This window comes from Camponotus vicinus, unplaced genomic scaffold (genome assembly GCF_025532165.1).
Source record: "Camponotus vicinus isolate PSW18456_S1 unplaced genomic scaffold, iyCamVici1.0 SCAF_5, whole genome shotgun sequence".
NCBI lineage: Eukaryota > Metazoa > Arthropoda > Insecta > Hymenoptera > Formicidae > Camponotus > Camponotus vicinus.
In genome coordinates, this window is record NW_028141977.1 from 2,775,313 (window position 1) to 2,792,418 (window position 17,106).

Sequence of the window (17,106 nt, forward strand, 5' to 3'; positions counted from 1 at the left end):
TCAAAACATTTGCAAAAAAATAGAATTATAGAAAATAAAGTTAAGCATAAATAATTAAATAAAGTTTATTCGTGTGTGTGAAAAAAATTTATAGACTTTAACTGAAACAAATGAAGAAATTTTAGCACTGATATAATTAAATAATTTCGAGATAATTTATGATCGATAAATAAAATATATATATTATAATTTAAAAAAGAAAAACTAGTAAAAAAGTAATTAATTTGAATTTTTCTCGAACAATAATAATCAAAAATAAAAATCGGAAGCTTCTTACACAACTCCAAGAAAATTCGTATCCCGAATTCAAATTGTTTTCTTATTATCAGTTTCAATTTTTTCACGTGTATTTTACGCTGTTTTTTGTACCTCAAATAAACAGTAAAGGAACGATTTTTTAGAGATTTAAAAAAAAAAGAGGCAAAATTCCAAGATTGAATAGTCTCAAAAGAAGACTGTTCAGACTTATCAAAGTAGGCATTATATTAATAATAATAATAAATAATAAATTTAATAGTATAACAATTATAAATTTTTTTAAAAATTAAATTGAAGTTTTTAGGAGAAAAAGCTTCAACTATTCTATTTTCAGTTATTCTTCACATGTGAAATCTCAATTAGTTATCGATGCACGTGATTGTGACTTTAGGAAATTGAGCGTAGTCGAATTTCGAAGGAAGCTAAATAAGAAATCTCTCGATGGCACTAAAGAAAAAAAAATTATCGGCAGCTGCTTGATCTTTCCGCGTGGTCTCGCGATCTTAAAAACGATTTTCAGAGCATGGATGCCTGCTTATTAAACGACGTACTCGTCGACAGTAGGGGTAGAGGGTAGAGGAAAGTGGAAGGAAGAGAGGCAGAGCGTACACTTGGCTACTTGGCATTTACATCCGTCATCCATTTCGCGCACGACGCGGTCCTCCAGTCTCTCTATTATTTTCGAGCTTTAGCACAAGAGTGTACACGCGCGTTTTTACGTCAGCCGGCAAAGCCGTAGGTAGGTAGACGCGTATTGCACGTGAGCGTGAGTACGAAACGAGACGGAAGGGAAGGAAAAGAGAGAGAGAGAGAGAGAGGCAAAAGGTAGAGAGTTGCTTCGATGTTGCTGCGATCCGTATGCGATCGTGCGAGGTGAGGGCGCACCTGGACCTTTCCTTCCATGTGCTTCCTCCACGAGGGCCCTCACTGCCTTCTACTCCGCGATTCAATCAGCCAACAGACCCCCACACCTTCGTACACCCAATTTTTCTCCTTCCTACATATCGCTTGTCTCTTTCTCCTTTCTTTTCGTTGCGCGGTGCAATCGAAATTCGCGTGAGATGTACGAATTTTTGTTCTAATTTTAGGTTTATAAATAATAAAATAAAATATAAAATAAAACTAAACTTAAATTTAATTTTGATTAATCTGGAATTTTAATTAAACTTAAATTTTACTTAAAATTTTTCTGTAAAAATCGCTTCCAAAAATACCTTCCTCTATTTTCTTAAATGGAATCAATGTATTTGAAAATAATCATGTATAATCATTGACAGTTTCAATTATATAAGAGTATAGCTTTGCAAATCTATAAAATTTCACTGAAAAAATCAATAATTTTATATAAATACATTTTACAATATTATATATTAATAGATATAAATTTATAACAGTGTATTTTATTAGATATTTGACAATGAGTTTTGTTCATTTTTGAGAGATTTATCACACTTTAAAAATAAAAAATAAAATCGGTGTTTTAAACTCAAAATCAATGAAATTGATTATCGATGTGAACTTTTATGACATTTTCGATTCAGCGTAATATTCTTGATATCCCCCCTTTTTTCCTCCCTTTCTCTCTCTTTCTCTCTCTTAATGCCTATCGCCATTGACATTAGATTTCAACCGTCCGTCGAATCAGATTCCACGTAGCCATCGTGCGAATAAGCACGGGCGATGACTTACTTATATTCGACGAGGACGTAAAAGGACGGCATTGTGCCCCGCTGGACAATGGGGAGAAATCGAGAGTGCGGTATGTGTGTCTGATAAGCGACCGCAACCTACGAGAGCAGCAGGGGTAGATCTCTCGGCGCAGATAGAGCTTTATTTCATCAGAGGGACAATAACGAAACCGCGCGATAAAGCGCCTCGTATGTGATTCGCGGAGAGCAGCTTCTCTATTCTCTTATTCGTGACGCTCAATGATCCATTATGTAATCGCACAGCGCGAATGAATGCGGAAAGATGTCGTTAAGGATAAACAAAAGAGAGATTTAACAAAACAGAGCGAGAGCACTCTTTAATTTGTGTGAAAAATATTTCACGACAAATGTATATTTTTTCTTTAGAGAAAAAAATAATATTAAAAATATTAATATTAAAAATATATATTATGTCTCTTACTTAGAGTCTTTTATTATTTTTTACGCTCTAACATCTTGCACCACGGTTTTTTAGCCTTTCTTTTTTATTGCGTTTTGTTATCATCCAGACCGTATATTGCTTTTGTCATTGTATTTAAAAATATACTGTGTGTATTTCATGATTTGAAAGATCTGATCGATTCTACATAATTATACATTATAAGTTATATTTAAAATTTTTATTTTATTATTAAAAAAATATTGCCCTTTCGATCCAGCTTGTCGTGAAATAATCTTAAAAATTTTTAGGAAATATAAAAGCTCTCGAATCTCTAATTATTCTAGTTTACATGTATATAATTTTTTGTTTGTTTTATAAATTTTATCATTGATTAAAGCAACGTCTACAAAATTCCAATATCGCTTGCTTAATATTAAGTGGAAAATAATGAGAAAGTATGGGAATCTACAGTGATTATCAGATAGCCTTCATTAAGGAAATATCGTGTATTTCAATACAGAGTGAGAAATTCAGAATGTTACTCGGTCACATCGATTATTATACCTTATATTTAACACGCGCGAGTTTCTTTGCACTTGCAAAGCCCGGTGCTTGTACACTTGATTCGATACATTTTTAATGTATCGATCCTATAATTAATATTCAATTCACGATATTCTCGTCAATGTACTCGTTCTAATCGTTGGACATAAACATGTGAGAATTTCGTTACAACTATAATCACGATTGATCATCATAAAAATTACACTTGATTCAATAAAAGATGTCTCGTCTGCTCATTTCGAATGAAATATGTGCTTCTGTGCTTATACTATTTTTATAAACACGTAAACGAAGCGATCGTTACATTCAATGTGAATGCAGGATTTAATTGTTACGCCACACATACATGATTTAATACAAAAGACAATAAAAGCGCACAGAGAAGTGGAACGAGTGAGCAAAATATAACGTTCTCTTAAAATTCTCTTGAAATATACGTTAGTCGATTGCTTGCTGTCTCCTTTACATATCAATTAGTGCAAATATCCGCATTCGAGACACGCATCCCGAGTCGAAATTTTTCGCCTACTTTTCATTTTAATGTTGAATCTAACATCTATTTTGACACTAATCATAATCGGATCATCTTCTTTTGAAATTATTTTTAATCTATAGTTTCATCGAAAGTTCCTTTGAATGGGAAACTGTCGCTGCTTATATAAGGGAACTTCGCGAAATGCGGAAATTCTGATTTTGATGAAAATTTATATAGATATATGTGGAGGGAGAGGGTGGATAGATGAATTTAGTAACTTTCAGTTGCTGTCCAAAAATGATTCTAAGGGATGAAGCTACTCCTCATACGTAAAATGATTTTTTGCTCTTTTTCGATATATTTCGAAAATTATTCCAAATAACTATATTAATAAAATTAAAAAAAAAAAAAAATAATTTTTGAAAAATCTGTGAAAAAAATTATTTTCCCAAAATTTTATTAATATGTTAAATTTAATAAAATTTTATTAAATTTAATTAAATTTTATTAATATTAAATTAAATAGAGGTGTTTTAACCATGAAACTTCTGTATAAATTTTTCGATATGTCGAATAATTTTCGATCGTTTTTGGGCAGCAACTAAAAATTTCTAAATTCGTTCATTAACCCCCTCCCCCTCCCCCAACATATGTGCGAAGTTTCATCAAAATCAGAATTTCGGTTTGTGAGATTTCCGTGTTAGAGATACAAAGCGCGAAAAAAAAGGGATCTCGATTCTTAAATAAATTAAATCTATCAAAATCCTCTAGAATCCATAAACAAGAATAAAATTGGGGTTGAAAATAGGAGAAAAATTTCAACACGGAATTGTTCTTATTATACATAATAAATATGTGTATACATTTATTATATATGTGTATACATTTATCGATTACGCGTTTTCTTTCGATTGCGAATTCCAGGATAAGAATGGAACGGAATTTTGCGTTAAAGGGGGGAAAATCAATTTGTAAAAATCTATAAAAATGCGTAACTCCTAAAAGGTATCCTATTTTACACAAATATATTTTTATACACTTCTCAGAGAGAATCCGAGATAAAAGAAAAGACAAAATATTATATTATCCGATCGATAATATTACGATGTTGGAAAAAAAAGTTGAATATGAACACTTGCACTTGTAGTGCGAATATTTTTTGAAAACTCGAATGTGCTTCACCGTTTGCTCTGTAATGAGCTCATTTAGAACGCGTACTTTGACAATGATCCTAATAATAGTCCTTACAATAATCCCTATAAACCCTAATTATTATGATTATTATTATGCGTAGCGAAAAATTCTTCGCGAAAATTCAATCTTAACTATGATGCTTACACGATGTACGATAAAGGTAGTTTTCATCTTTTTATATTCATGTCTACATCGATCGTCGCCATCTGTCTCGGTGGCCTCCTCCATCGCTTCCTCGAGTCGAAGAGTAATTCTATAACATGAGATGACACAAGCAATGTCTCGATTAAAGTTCTCTTCTTTCATCATCTTCAAGATGTACTATTTTGATAATATGCCACTATTTCTCTTGTTCACGATCCATTTAAAGTTAAAATTTCGAAGAAATAAATTTTATTTTTGAATCTCCTTTGATATTAAAGTTACATATAACTAAAAAATATAAAATAAAAATATGGAAAATCGCGGATCGAATCTAGCTTTTCTCGATTCCACTGCATACATATTTCGGGATGCGATAAAAACGAGAGACATACATACCCCTTGACTCTGATATCCTTGCTGCGTGCTCTGGTAATTATTCCACGAAGATTGCTGATGATGAGGATTATTATAATGATTACGATGCTGATACTCGAAAGGTGGAGGTGGACCAAAACCGCTTACCCATGGTCCACGATTCGGTCCATTCTGACTCGAACTGGCGCTATTGTAACCGTATCTCGATTGGTAGTCGCCGCTTCGATAGCCTGGAAACAAACGTTGATCGTGGCACATTGAATACAGGAAGTAGCTCTATATATTATGTATACGTATGCGTTTGTATTTTAAAAACTCCTGACATAATGATACGATTGACGATATAGTTGAAGAGGATAATTATACTACTGAAAATATATAAGTCAAAAATGTGTAAGATGAAATTTTTTCGAGGTTTCATTTCAAGAAAAATCAATCTTGAAAATCGATAATTATCGCTAAGTTTATGAATAATGTTGAATTATCCTATAATATAAATCATCAACAATTGTAAAAATAAATATAAATAAAAATTTAATATGTTAATTAAATATTTATAAATTAATTAATATATTAAGTTAATAATTACTAAATAATTAATACTTATTAATTAATTAATTACAAACATTTTGAAATTAATAAATGATTTGTAAAATATTCAGAGATTTTGTTTATTTTCTTAAAACATTTATATATATTACCTATAAATATACTTAAAGAAATATATATTTTTTCTTTTAAATATTTATATATTATATCACACATTTTCCTTTCAACAATATTAAAGCTGTAGCTTATCCCGGTTCCGCAAAATATTTGGAATAAAGTGCAACAATAACGACTCGAGAATTTATTATTTACTCGCGAGGCTCAATCCCTTAATTAAATAATAATATTACAGCATATTATTATTCGGTTATTGCGAATAATTAACATGGACGAGACAGGCGGGAAAGGGAGACGGACAGGCAATAATATAGGCCGCCTCCAGATGAATAGGAACGTGCCGGCGCGTGTCTCCAGAGTTCCTGGAATAATATGCAGTGCGTGTGCGTCAGGACCTCGGTAATACGTCACTGGATAAGCGTCTACCTCACGTGCACCGTGAAATGTCATAATAGCCCGTCGTTAATAACGGATTTTCGAAAGCACACTTTGGGAACGAGGTATACACGTAGGTGGATAGGTAGGTAGGTAGGTACAGTCGGCGTCATTAATGCCTTCCATTTTCGGTTTAGCTATTTTTGAGATGGAACAACTTGCATTTAAATCGCGACTGTTGTTTAAAAAAAAAATTCGAAAAAATTTTTATTTTTTATTTTTGTATTTCTATTTTTGATTTAATTTAGTTGATATCGTGTGTGTGACTCTCCTCTATTGTATGTATATATTTTTACATGAAATTTTTATCTTTATTCTTTTTTCGAAAAATCTTGAAAATCTTTAATGAAAGATTAAATAATTAAAATAAATCCTTTATTTTATAAATAAATATATTTATTATATATTTATTTATTATATATTTATTTTAATGTATATATAAAATAAATAATTTATTTTAATTATTTGATCGCTTACAGACTTTCAAGGATTTTTGAGAAGCAAAAATCGTGGAAATATTTCTCTACATCTTCAACTTATTTTTTCGCATACAATTATAGCGTAAGCTTCCTATATCACGCGTGATACTATCGGATTATCCTATATAAAGTACTTACATTATATTTGCACGTAAAAAGGGGAATATTATTTTTGTTCTGCGTCTGATAAATTTCATTGTATAACGTTATGCGCGCAATATTGTGCCCTATCTTAACGTCGTCGCTCGCCTCTCGAACCAGTCAAATCCTCTCGCAAGTCGACAGAAAAATTGGAGAAGCGAGAGATATAATGATCGCGCTGACAAAAGGACAAAACCGTAGTCTCTCCCGTTTGAATATTTATAATCTCGCTTTCGAATTGCGAGTCGATGCTTTATGAGAGCTCGCAAGGGGAATCCGGAATGAGAGAAGGAGGCTGGAAGGGGGAGAGGGGCGGTTTATTTGATGTGTCACCCGCGGATGGAAATCAATTTTAATTGAATTGATTGCGCACGCGATGCGTACACATTCCGTACAATCGATCTCGAGTAGGTCTTACCTCGATAGAATTTTAATTTTAGACTCTTAATTATAAAGGTAGATAATTAATATAACATCGAAATCAGAAAGTGGCGACAAACAACAAGAATATTTTAATATTATAATATATAGATTCTTTTTTAAATATCTGATTACAAGAATCTTGTTCATTTTTTCTAAGTTTATCACATCTTAAAAATAAAAAAGTTTAATGTGTGAAATTTGAATAGTTATATAATAATATACATATAACATATTAATATACAGGGTGTCCCAGACCACCCGTACACACCTTTTAAAATGAAAATAAATGGCTTTTATCAAAAATCGCGAACAATTTTTAAGTAAATCGGGTACGCTCTATCAAATGGTGATATTTTCAACTTTTAATTCCGACCGGAAATACGCTATTCGGAAAGTTCAATTTTTTTAAGGGAACATGGTACTTTTTATTACAGATTCGAATTGTATGTGAAAAAATAAGAAACTTTTGTATCAAACGTTTTTTTTTAAAGTGCCTCTGTCAATCTTAAAATTGAAGTTCATTATTTCATCACAGTTACTTTCAAGGTCAATTTTAAGATTGACAGAGGCATTTTTAGAAAAAACGTTTGATACAAAAGTTTCTTATTTTTTCACGTACAATTCGAATCTGTAATAAAAAGTATCATGTTCCCCTAAAAAAATTCAACTTCCGATCCGGATGGCGTATTTCCGGTCGGAATCAAAAGTTGAAAATATCACCATTTGATGGAGCGTACCCGATTTACTTAAAAAATTGTTCGCGATTTTTGATAAAGCTATTTATTTTCATTTTAAAAGGGGTGTACGGGTGGTCTGGAACACCCTGTATATGATTATTACTGATTTTTAATATTCATATAATTCTGGATTTGAATATCAATTATACGACATCTGTAGATCAGTAAAGCACTTTCTGATCTCCCTTAAAGTTTAATCAGTAACACTTTCACTGAATCAGTTCAAGAGAGTTGGATGGACCAGCAGCATCCAAGAATTACGCACAAAGTGGCATAACTCTTTAACCCCCGAGATTTTTAGCGTATAAAGGCTATCACTGACGCACGATAATCGTATAGTTTGGCTCAATCGAGCTCGTAATGGGAGGCGGCAAACACCGTCGATATCATCGAAGGGGGTGACGTCTCGCGCACGTTTGAATGCCATATATTATAGACTATCGTGTCTATGGCAGAAGGTGCGTACGTGTGCGTGTGTTGTGTATGCGTTTCCCTTTTTCTTCCACCCCGCCTCTCCCTCCCATTCTTTCGCGGCAACAATAACATCCCCCGTAGATTCCAGACGGCCCGGTACCGTCCGACCCCCATGATAATCCTCACCCACAGCCCTCGATAGAGGAAAGGAAGGAGGGTTTAACAGTTTACACGTCGGATCATCCCTCGTTATTGTTGCGTTTATCATAATAACGGCCCGCTCGCGCGCGTTTTAACCCCATCGCGAATCAAATTCGTAGCACGTGATCGTGCTCAGGTAGTTCCGTGGTTAATTAGATCTCCGGCATTTCGCTGTATTTTCGATCGGAATCGATTACATCGCGATGCATGAATTTACAACAAGTATCTAGGAAATTTCTTCGAATCGTGGCAGCAAAATGCGATTTTGTAAATAGAATTAAATTATATTATATTATATTATTATATTTAATTATTATTATATTGATAAGACAATAAATAAAATACAAATTTTCGAATCATTTATGTTAGATCATTTTACACTCACTACAGAAAAAAGACAATGTCAAAAGATTTAATTGTTGGAAAGCAACATTTCATTAGAAATTTTTGGAAAGCGCAAAATTTCTATAAATTTACGAAATCAATAAACAAAAAATTTTGTTCTATAACATTATAATATAAATTCTTTATTTATCAATATATCATGGGGATCTGTAGTAAATAAAAGTCTAACTATAGTCTATTCACTTTGAATTATAGTGCTTTTTTAAAATCAAAAATTGTATTCTTCTCTTCTATGAAAAATTTCAAATTAAAAAATTCCCGAGTTGAAACTCTCTTCCTACATTAAAAAAAAAATTTTTCAATCTAACATCTATTTTCATACATATATAGTTGAATCATTCTCTTTTTAAATTTTATTTAAAACTTATAATTATTCTATAATTTTGTCGAAAATTTTTCCTTTAAACCTCTAATAAAAGTGAATAAAGATAAGATGAGAAAACTATGTACTGCCTATTTAAGATACATAAAACAGGAGTTAAATATTTATTAAATCTATCAAAAAGCTCTAGAATCCATAAATATGAAAAAATTAAAATTGAAAATAGAAATAAAATTTCGACTCGAATTTTCTTTACAAATCTCTTCTCCTGTTCTCAATCTCTCGAATTAAAAATAAAATTATAATATATAAAATCAATTGTATCACTTTTAGAACTTTTATATCGCAAAATACTTAATCAAGAGTGACAAGGATTTATTAAATAGTTTCTGCCACTTATAAACTAATAGGGATAACAACTTCGAAATAAATCATTGATATGCATACACAGCATTGAACGAGAATCATTGGAAGTTGGGAAAATGACGCGCGTCCAGTTGGATGAAACTTTGGCCGAAGAAGCGAAATTGTATTGGAAACCAGGTCCGTAGAAAAAAAAGTAACGATGAGAGGAAGGAGAGGGAGAGAAAGAGAGAGAGGCGATTCGTTCGTATGTGTATTCGATGCTACGGGTATTGGATTGGATTGGATTGCCGCGTCAGCAGAACAAACACTCAAAACCTCGATGTGGGTCGGCCTCTCCCTGTTCCTGTTTCAAACTGAAATTACACTTTCCCGTCTACGTTCGACCTGTCACGTCGCGTAGTTTCATTTTCTCTCTCGCGGCTGCATCTTCCGTCGAGAGAGAAAGAGAGATATCGCGCTTATAAATAGTATTCGCGGACTAAAAGCAGCGTGCACCCCTTATTGTTTCTCATTCTCTTCCTTTATGTGTCTAGTCATAACGTAATGAAATAACTGTCTCCCTTATTTAATATTTAAGATTTAAGAATTTCTGCATTTTTCGAAAATTCATATTTATCTCGCGATCCCGAAAAATAAAACGAATCATAAAATGATATGAAATAAAAAATTCCAGATAATTTGCATGCATTATAAGGTCACACGGATTTTTCAGAAATATTCATGATGAATTTTTTTTTCATTTTACATTCAAGATAAAATAGATAAATAAAGTTAAGAATCTTAATTTATCTTCGATGCAAATAATGATTAAATAATATTTATTATTTGCGTGCACGAAACTTTTCCATTTCAGCGCACGAATTTAAAATAGAATCGATTAATTAAATTAATTAAGTGAAAAATATATATATTATATATTCCCTTCCTATTTTTTTTAATTAAGTAAAAAATATATTAAAAATGTCTATTAATTAAGTAAGTAAAAAAAATATAAATATTTTTTTATCATATTCCCTTCATATTTTTTTATAAAAAACAATCTTATTACATGAGCAAAGTGAAAAGATTGCAATTTTAGTGCACAAATCATTTTTAGAAAAAACATCGACTTGCATCTCGGTATTATAAACAACAATTTCCGGAAAGATGGACAGCTGTAACCTTGAGCTCCGTCTTTTCTCCTTAGAAATCGCTTCCTCTTGCGCAAACATTATTCCCATCGAACAATTCTCCCGGTCTTATATGCTTATACGGTGGGTGTAGGCAAACATTGTACGACACGTGTGTGAGTAAAAGGTAAGCTACATAAAAGTCCTCCCCTTTCTCTTCGCCTTTTACAGACAGATTAGCGTCTTTTATCGGCGAGATACGCAAATTTCTGCCTCGCGTCGATCTCGTGCTCGGTGAAAAATGGGAGAAATCACACGTGTAATCGACGAGAGAAGGGAGGGGGAAGGGTAAAAAAATTTCATTCGATCTACAATTGCGTCTCTTGCAAGTAATTTAACGATCGTCGACCCGCCAATTTCTCTGTAAATCCGCCTGCTCGGGACTCGATCGACGAGGCCGGCGCGAAGGGGTGAAAGGGGAAAGGGGAGGCGAAAGAAAGAGAGGACCCGCATCCCGAGGAACTTACCTGGCCGCGAGAACAATGCGCGTACACGTTTCTCCCCCGGATAAAACCCCGCACCCGGTACAAGATGGCGCCACCGACGGGCCAAAGTACCACTCGGGCGATTTCCGGTGGCTTTGTTCCGCCCACCGTTCGCCGGGCAGGAGAAGAACGAGAGGAGACGAGGGAGGAAGGTGAAGGGGGGAGGGAGGGATCGATGCAAAACTCGAGGTGCGCCTTTGACGCTTACGCGATGCGTGTGCGAAATATGTATATAAAGATATTTATCCCTCTATGAAGCCAGTTAGTCGGGTAACTTTTCGTTTCTCCCCCTCCCCTCCCTCTTTCTGTCATTAACGTAATTTTTTTTTACTTCGCTTTTTACTTCTTTCTTTTTTTTCCTCTTGTTCCTTCGAGGAAGAAACGAACGGTGTCGCGAGGGAGATTCTTTCTTAATATATATTCTCTTCTCTCCCATCTTTCGCTCCCTGCTTCCAGTTGGCAACGGTAATGGAGGCCCTCAAAGGCGACTCTCGTAGGCGCCTCGACGAGCCAGTCGGCGAAACGAAACGAAATGAGACGAGACGAGAGCAGGCGTTTACTCCCAACGGCTCTTACGAGCTTTCCTTCCCCTTTTCGTTTCTTCCGTATTTCTTCTCTTCTCTTCTTTCTCTCTCTGTCTCTCTCTTTTGTATCTTTCGCCCTATAATTCTAGAGAAAAAAGCCTCGGCGTCGCTATTTATAGGAAAATAGCCGTTTACATTTTAAAAACTTACATATTAAAGATTTTCTTTTCACTTATTAATAAAATTTATTAATAAAATCATTTTTCTTCGAAAAGATCAGTAAAATTTTTTAATTATAAGCTTCCCTCCCCTTTTTCGCGTTTCTTCCATATTTCTTCTCTTCTCTTCTTTCTCTCCTCTTTCTCTCTTTTGTATCTTTCATCCTTTAATTCTAGAGAAAAAAGACTCGGCGTGTACGTCACTATTTTTATATTTATATAAAAATAGTTTATTAAAAGCTTACGTTTAAAGGTTTCCTTTTCATTTATTAATAAATCTCTAAAATTAATTTTTTTTCGAAAAGATCGGCAAAATTTTTTAATTACAAGCGATTAGAAAAAACGAGGCGCTTTCTTTGCGAATTAAGTTTCAAATATTAAATTAGAAAATCTGCCGTTAAAATATTATGCGAGATATGGAACAATTCTTATTGCAATCATTAATTAGTCTTAATAAGAATATTTTGTATAGTAGCATTGAGGGAAATATAATCAACATTTCGTGGAAAAATTCATTATTATTTATATATCATGTATATAATTCCTCCTAATTAGCTGAGATTACGTTATTTATGCTATTTTGTGACACTTGTGATATTTTTCAATTTGAATATCACATCTCTATGTCATAAAAAACCGTGAAGAAAATGGAAAAAACAGGAAGAAAGATATTTTCATATTTATTATAAATATTATAGTAGCTCAACTATAAATAAAAAATATATAATAGAAGCTATAATAAACTTCTATATAAATTATAAATCTTTTTTTCTCTCTATTTTATCTCTCTCTTACAATTTAAAAAAGGATATTTTCCGAGAAAAGAATTATCATTAATTATAAAATAATTATAAATATAATTGAATGTCACATGAATTTATACATATAAGAATTAATAAATAAACTTCTAAATCAGAGTCCTTCTTTTTCTCTATTTTATACTTCTACAACTTAAAAAGGAATATTTGTTGAGAATATAAAATAATTATAATTAATTATAAAAGAATTATAAATATAATTATTGAATGTGAATTTATATTGGAGAGAAATTTTGTAAAAGTTATACGAAAATAGAAAAAGCATGACAATAATAATTATTCCTTTTATATATCTCCGATAAAATTATCTCATATAAAAATCTATTTAAATTTGATATTGTTGTAATGCAAACAATATTATTAAATGCTATCATCTTCTAAAGACTGACAAGAAATAGAATCTATTACCTACTTTGCGAAAATTGAACGAATCGAGAAATAACGTATAACGATAAAATTCTTGATTCTCTAGCTGCGAAAACCGATTCCCTCGAAATTCATGCGTGCAAAATCTACGTGAAAAGCAAGCGATATACATCGAAACTAAAGCATACATATAGCGTATGTTTATTTCACTGGTCGAGCGACGAGCGCAATTTGATGGCGAAACGATTTCAAAACCTGTATCTGCTAAAATGTTCGATGCCGTTTGTCGAAACAATTCAATCTACGGCTCGATGAGCTTTTGGGAATCAGCGAAACCGAAACTCGAGTGCGGAAAAGCTCCGATTTCCAACCGGCTCGTGAGTATTCAGCCGAGCTTTCCAATCGCGCGTTTCAATATCGATGGCTGGACGAGTCGTGGTGTGACACGAAAAAGAAACCGCCTCTCGTTCTATGTACATAATCAAGGTGTCTATTCAAATCTTGTGAAAAAAATTCTCTGATCTTCTTGAAGGTACTCTTGTTCCGGGTGAAGGAAATTTAAAATTTTTTTGGCAATTTTTTATAAAGTAAATTTCTCTATTGCATGCGTTTTTTAATGTTTTCCACTCATACAAAGGAAAACCATAGAGCTTCTTAAGCTTCAAGTGCTAGACTTGTAAATGTACTGAAGAAAACTTTCATAAGAAAGTATTTTTACTCGCATCAAATTTTCATTTTTTATGACAAAATTAAATAAAAATAAATTAAATAAAAATAAATTAAATAAAAAAATTGAAATATAATTAAAGAGAAATTACAATAAAGAATATGTACTACAAAGACATTGAATTGAGACATTGAATATGTACTACAAAGACATTGAATTGAGACATTGAATATGTAAACAAAGATAGACATATATTTATAATATATTTTAAATATGTAATTTATTTGGCTTGTGCCAACTGTTTACAATATGAGAGCAATTATCAAAGAGAGAATTTTTTGAAAAATTCCGCGAGTGTCAGAAATAAAATTCCATGAGAATTCCCTGATTTTTCCAAAAAAATACAAAAATAATCTCTAATATAAAATCTTTCAAGTTTTCTATGTTTTTTCAAGGAATAGACACCCTAGTAAGCGATTCTGTTTATATAACATTGTTCATTGAAACAAAAACGTAATTTTACTCTGTGTTCACATCGAAATCATTCTATTACTTTCCATCCCAATTTTTAGTCTGATATTTACTTTGATACCTATTTAATCTATAATTTTGCTGAAAGCTTGTCTTTTAAACCTCTAACAATAAGTGGAAAATTAACTGTTCATTTACTGTGTTTGTTTGATAGAAGCTCAATTCCTATATAAATTCAAAATCAATTGAAATCTAGAATTTGTAAACATGAGAAAATAGGAGCAAAATTTCGATCCAACCATTGCATCCATCCCAAATTTGAACATTAGCGAGTTTATTTGTCGACGAAGAATAGACTTGAATCTATGTAGAATAAGTACAGATAATATTAAGCAAATAATTGATTTTATAAATGTAGTCGATAAACATATATATAATATATTAAAATATATCCGATAAGTAAAATCATATAAGAAAAAAGCGATTTCTCGTAAAAATAAGCCTAAAAACATTTATATAAAATTTCTTTGCTTTGTTTTCGAAAATTAACTTTAAAATTTTTGAAAAATTAACACTAAATATTAGTAATATATTTACAGTTGAATGATTTCTATGCGTGTCATATATTGTCAAGTTTATTCAAGACATTTTAATTTATTTGCTGTCGAAATAAGATTTGTTTCTGAGAAAATTTGTAAATCTACAATTAAAAAAAAAAAAATAAATAAAGCTGTTAAAAAAGGCTGAAAACTTTGTTCTTATTTTATATTTCGTCATTTTAATTGTTGTTAATTTTAACGATTCCTGCGATCGATTCGAATGATCTTTATTTAAACCTTTTTTTTTCTTTTATAATCTTTTATAATTCACTTTTTAATCGTAAAGTCACACACATAAAATTCGAATTATTTTCCGGAATATGTGTGTCTACGAAATTTTTATATACATATCTACATATTTTTACGTTTTTATATACATGCGTGTCTGCGAAATTTTCAGAGGCTGCAGAATTTTAAGCGTGAGCAATTCGGCATTTTAGCGACGTGGTTTCGCGAACGCGAGTACATATTTCCAGCATTTTGCCTTGACGTCGCGATGCCAAGTATTCGAGCAGTAAGCAATGTACGCTACGAGGGGAGAGGAGGAGGAGGAGGGTGAGGACAGGGTGGAGGAGAGCGAGACAAAAAGAGGGAGGCTCGGAGAAGGAGAAACACTTGACCCTCTGCTTGGCTGGCTGCCGCACACAGCTGATCTCGATGCTGCGCCAGCAAATCCCCACACACCGTACGTTAATAAACGCATGGGAGAGTGTGTTGGTAACTTGGTCGTCCGTGCGATCTCGCCCCTTCCCACCCCTTCATCCCTCTCCCCCTCTTTCTCTCTCTTTTTCTCCTCAATCCGCTCCTCTCTATAGCATTTTACATCTCACCAACTAATCCTTCTATTCGTCATTTTCGTTTTGTTTTCCGTTTCTTCGAGCATTCCTACTCTTGCATTTCTGCCCCAAGTTTCGCATCGTCGCTTTGTTGCTTGACACGACTCTCAAACCCCTCCAACTTAATTCCCTTCGCATCTCATCCGCTATCTAAATCGTCCCATATATTTGTATTTTGAATCTACTCTGGAAATCTTCTAGAGTCTATAAACGTGAGAAAATTAAAGTCGAAAAGATTCGGAGTGTGTAAGTTTTTTTGCTCTTGTGTAGAATAAAAATAGTTTCCTGCTTTATTTTTGACAATTGTAGCTCGAGGATTATCGTTTCTGCAAAATTCAAATTATTGCTGTTTTTGTCTTCATCTATTTCTTTTTTTAAGTTAGAATATATATACAGGGTGTCCCAGACCATCCGTACACCCCTTTTGAAATGAAAATAAATGGCTTTTATCAAAAATCGCGAACAATTTTTAAATAAATCGGGTACGCTCTATCAAATGGTGATACTTTCAACTTTTGGTTCCGACCGGAAATACGCCATCCGGATCGGAAGTTGAATTTTTTTAGGGGAACATGGTACTTTTTATTACAGATTCAAATTGTACGTGAAAAAATAAGAAACTTTTGTATCAAACGTTTTTTCTAAAAGTGCCTCTGTCAATCTTAAAATTGACCTTGAAAGTAACTGTGATGAAATAATGAACTTCAATTTTAAGATTGACAGAGGCACTTTCAGAAAAAACGTTTGATACAAAAGTTTCTTATTTTTTCATGTACAATTCGAATCTGTAATAAAAAGTACCATGTTCCTCTAAAAAAATTCAACTTCCGATCCGGATGGCGTATTTGCGATCGGAATCAAAAGTTGAAAATATCACCATTTGATGGAGCGTACCCGATTTACTTAAAAATTGTTCGCGATTTTTGATAAAAGCCATTTATTTTCATTTTAAAAGGAGTGTACGGGTGGTCTGGGACACCTGTATATATATATATATATATATATATATATATATATATATATATTGTTTATCAATCATAAATAATCTTGGAATTATTATTAAAGATACATAAAAACTTCCTTCGTTTTTTTCTTCAAAAAACATGCTAATTTTTTCTCACAAAGAAAACGCTTCATTTAATCATTTATATATGTTGCAATTGTTTTTATTTTCTATAATTATCTTATAATTATCTTCATTTTCTATAATTTTCTTTTTTCAACTTTTTGATAACACTAACTAAAAGATGGCTGATTTATTAA

General features: G+C 32.4%; 1 protein-coding gene across 1 annotated transcript in view; it reads right to left on the reverse strand.

Annotated features, from left to right (window-relative positions):
• Positions 1-2,840: 2,840 nt before the first annotated feature.
• Rat1 (5'-3' exoribonuclease 2 Rat1) overlaps positions 2,841-17,106 on the reverse strand; it is a 41,271-nt gene continuing 27,005 nt past the window's right edge. The window contains exons 16-17 of the mRNA XM_083099473.1: positions 5,123-5,331; positions 2,841-4,835 (exon numbers count right to left, since the gene is read on the reverse strand). Of these exons, the coding sequence (XP_082955599.1) occupies positions 4,770-4,835; positions 5,123-5,331 (275 nt within the window). The 3' untranslated portion in view covers positions 2,841-4,769. The remainder of the gene's footprint in view (positions 4,836-5,122; positions 5,332-17,106) is intronic.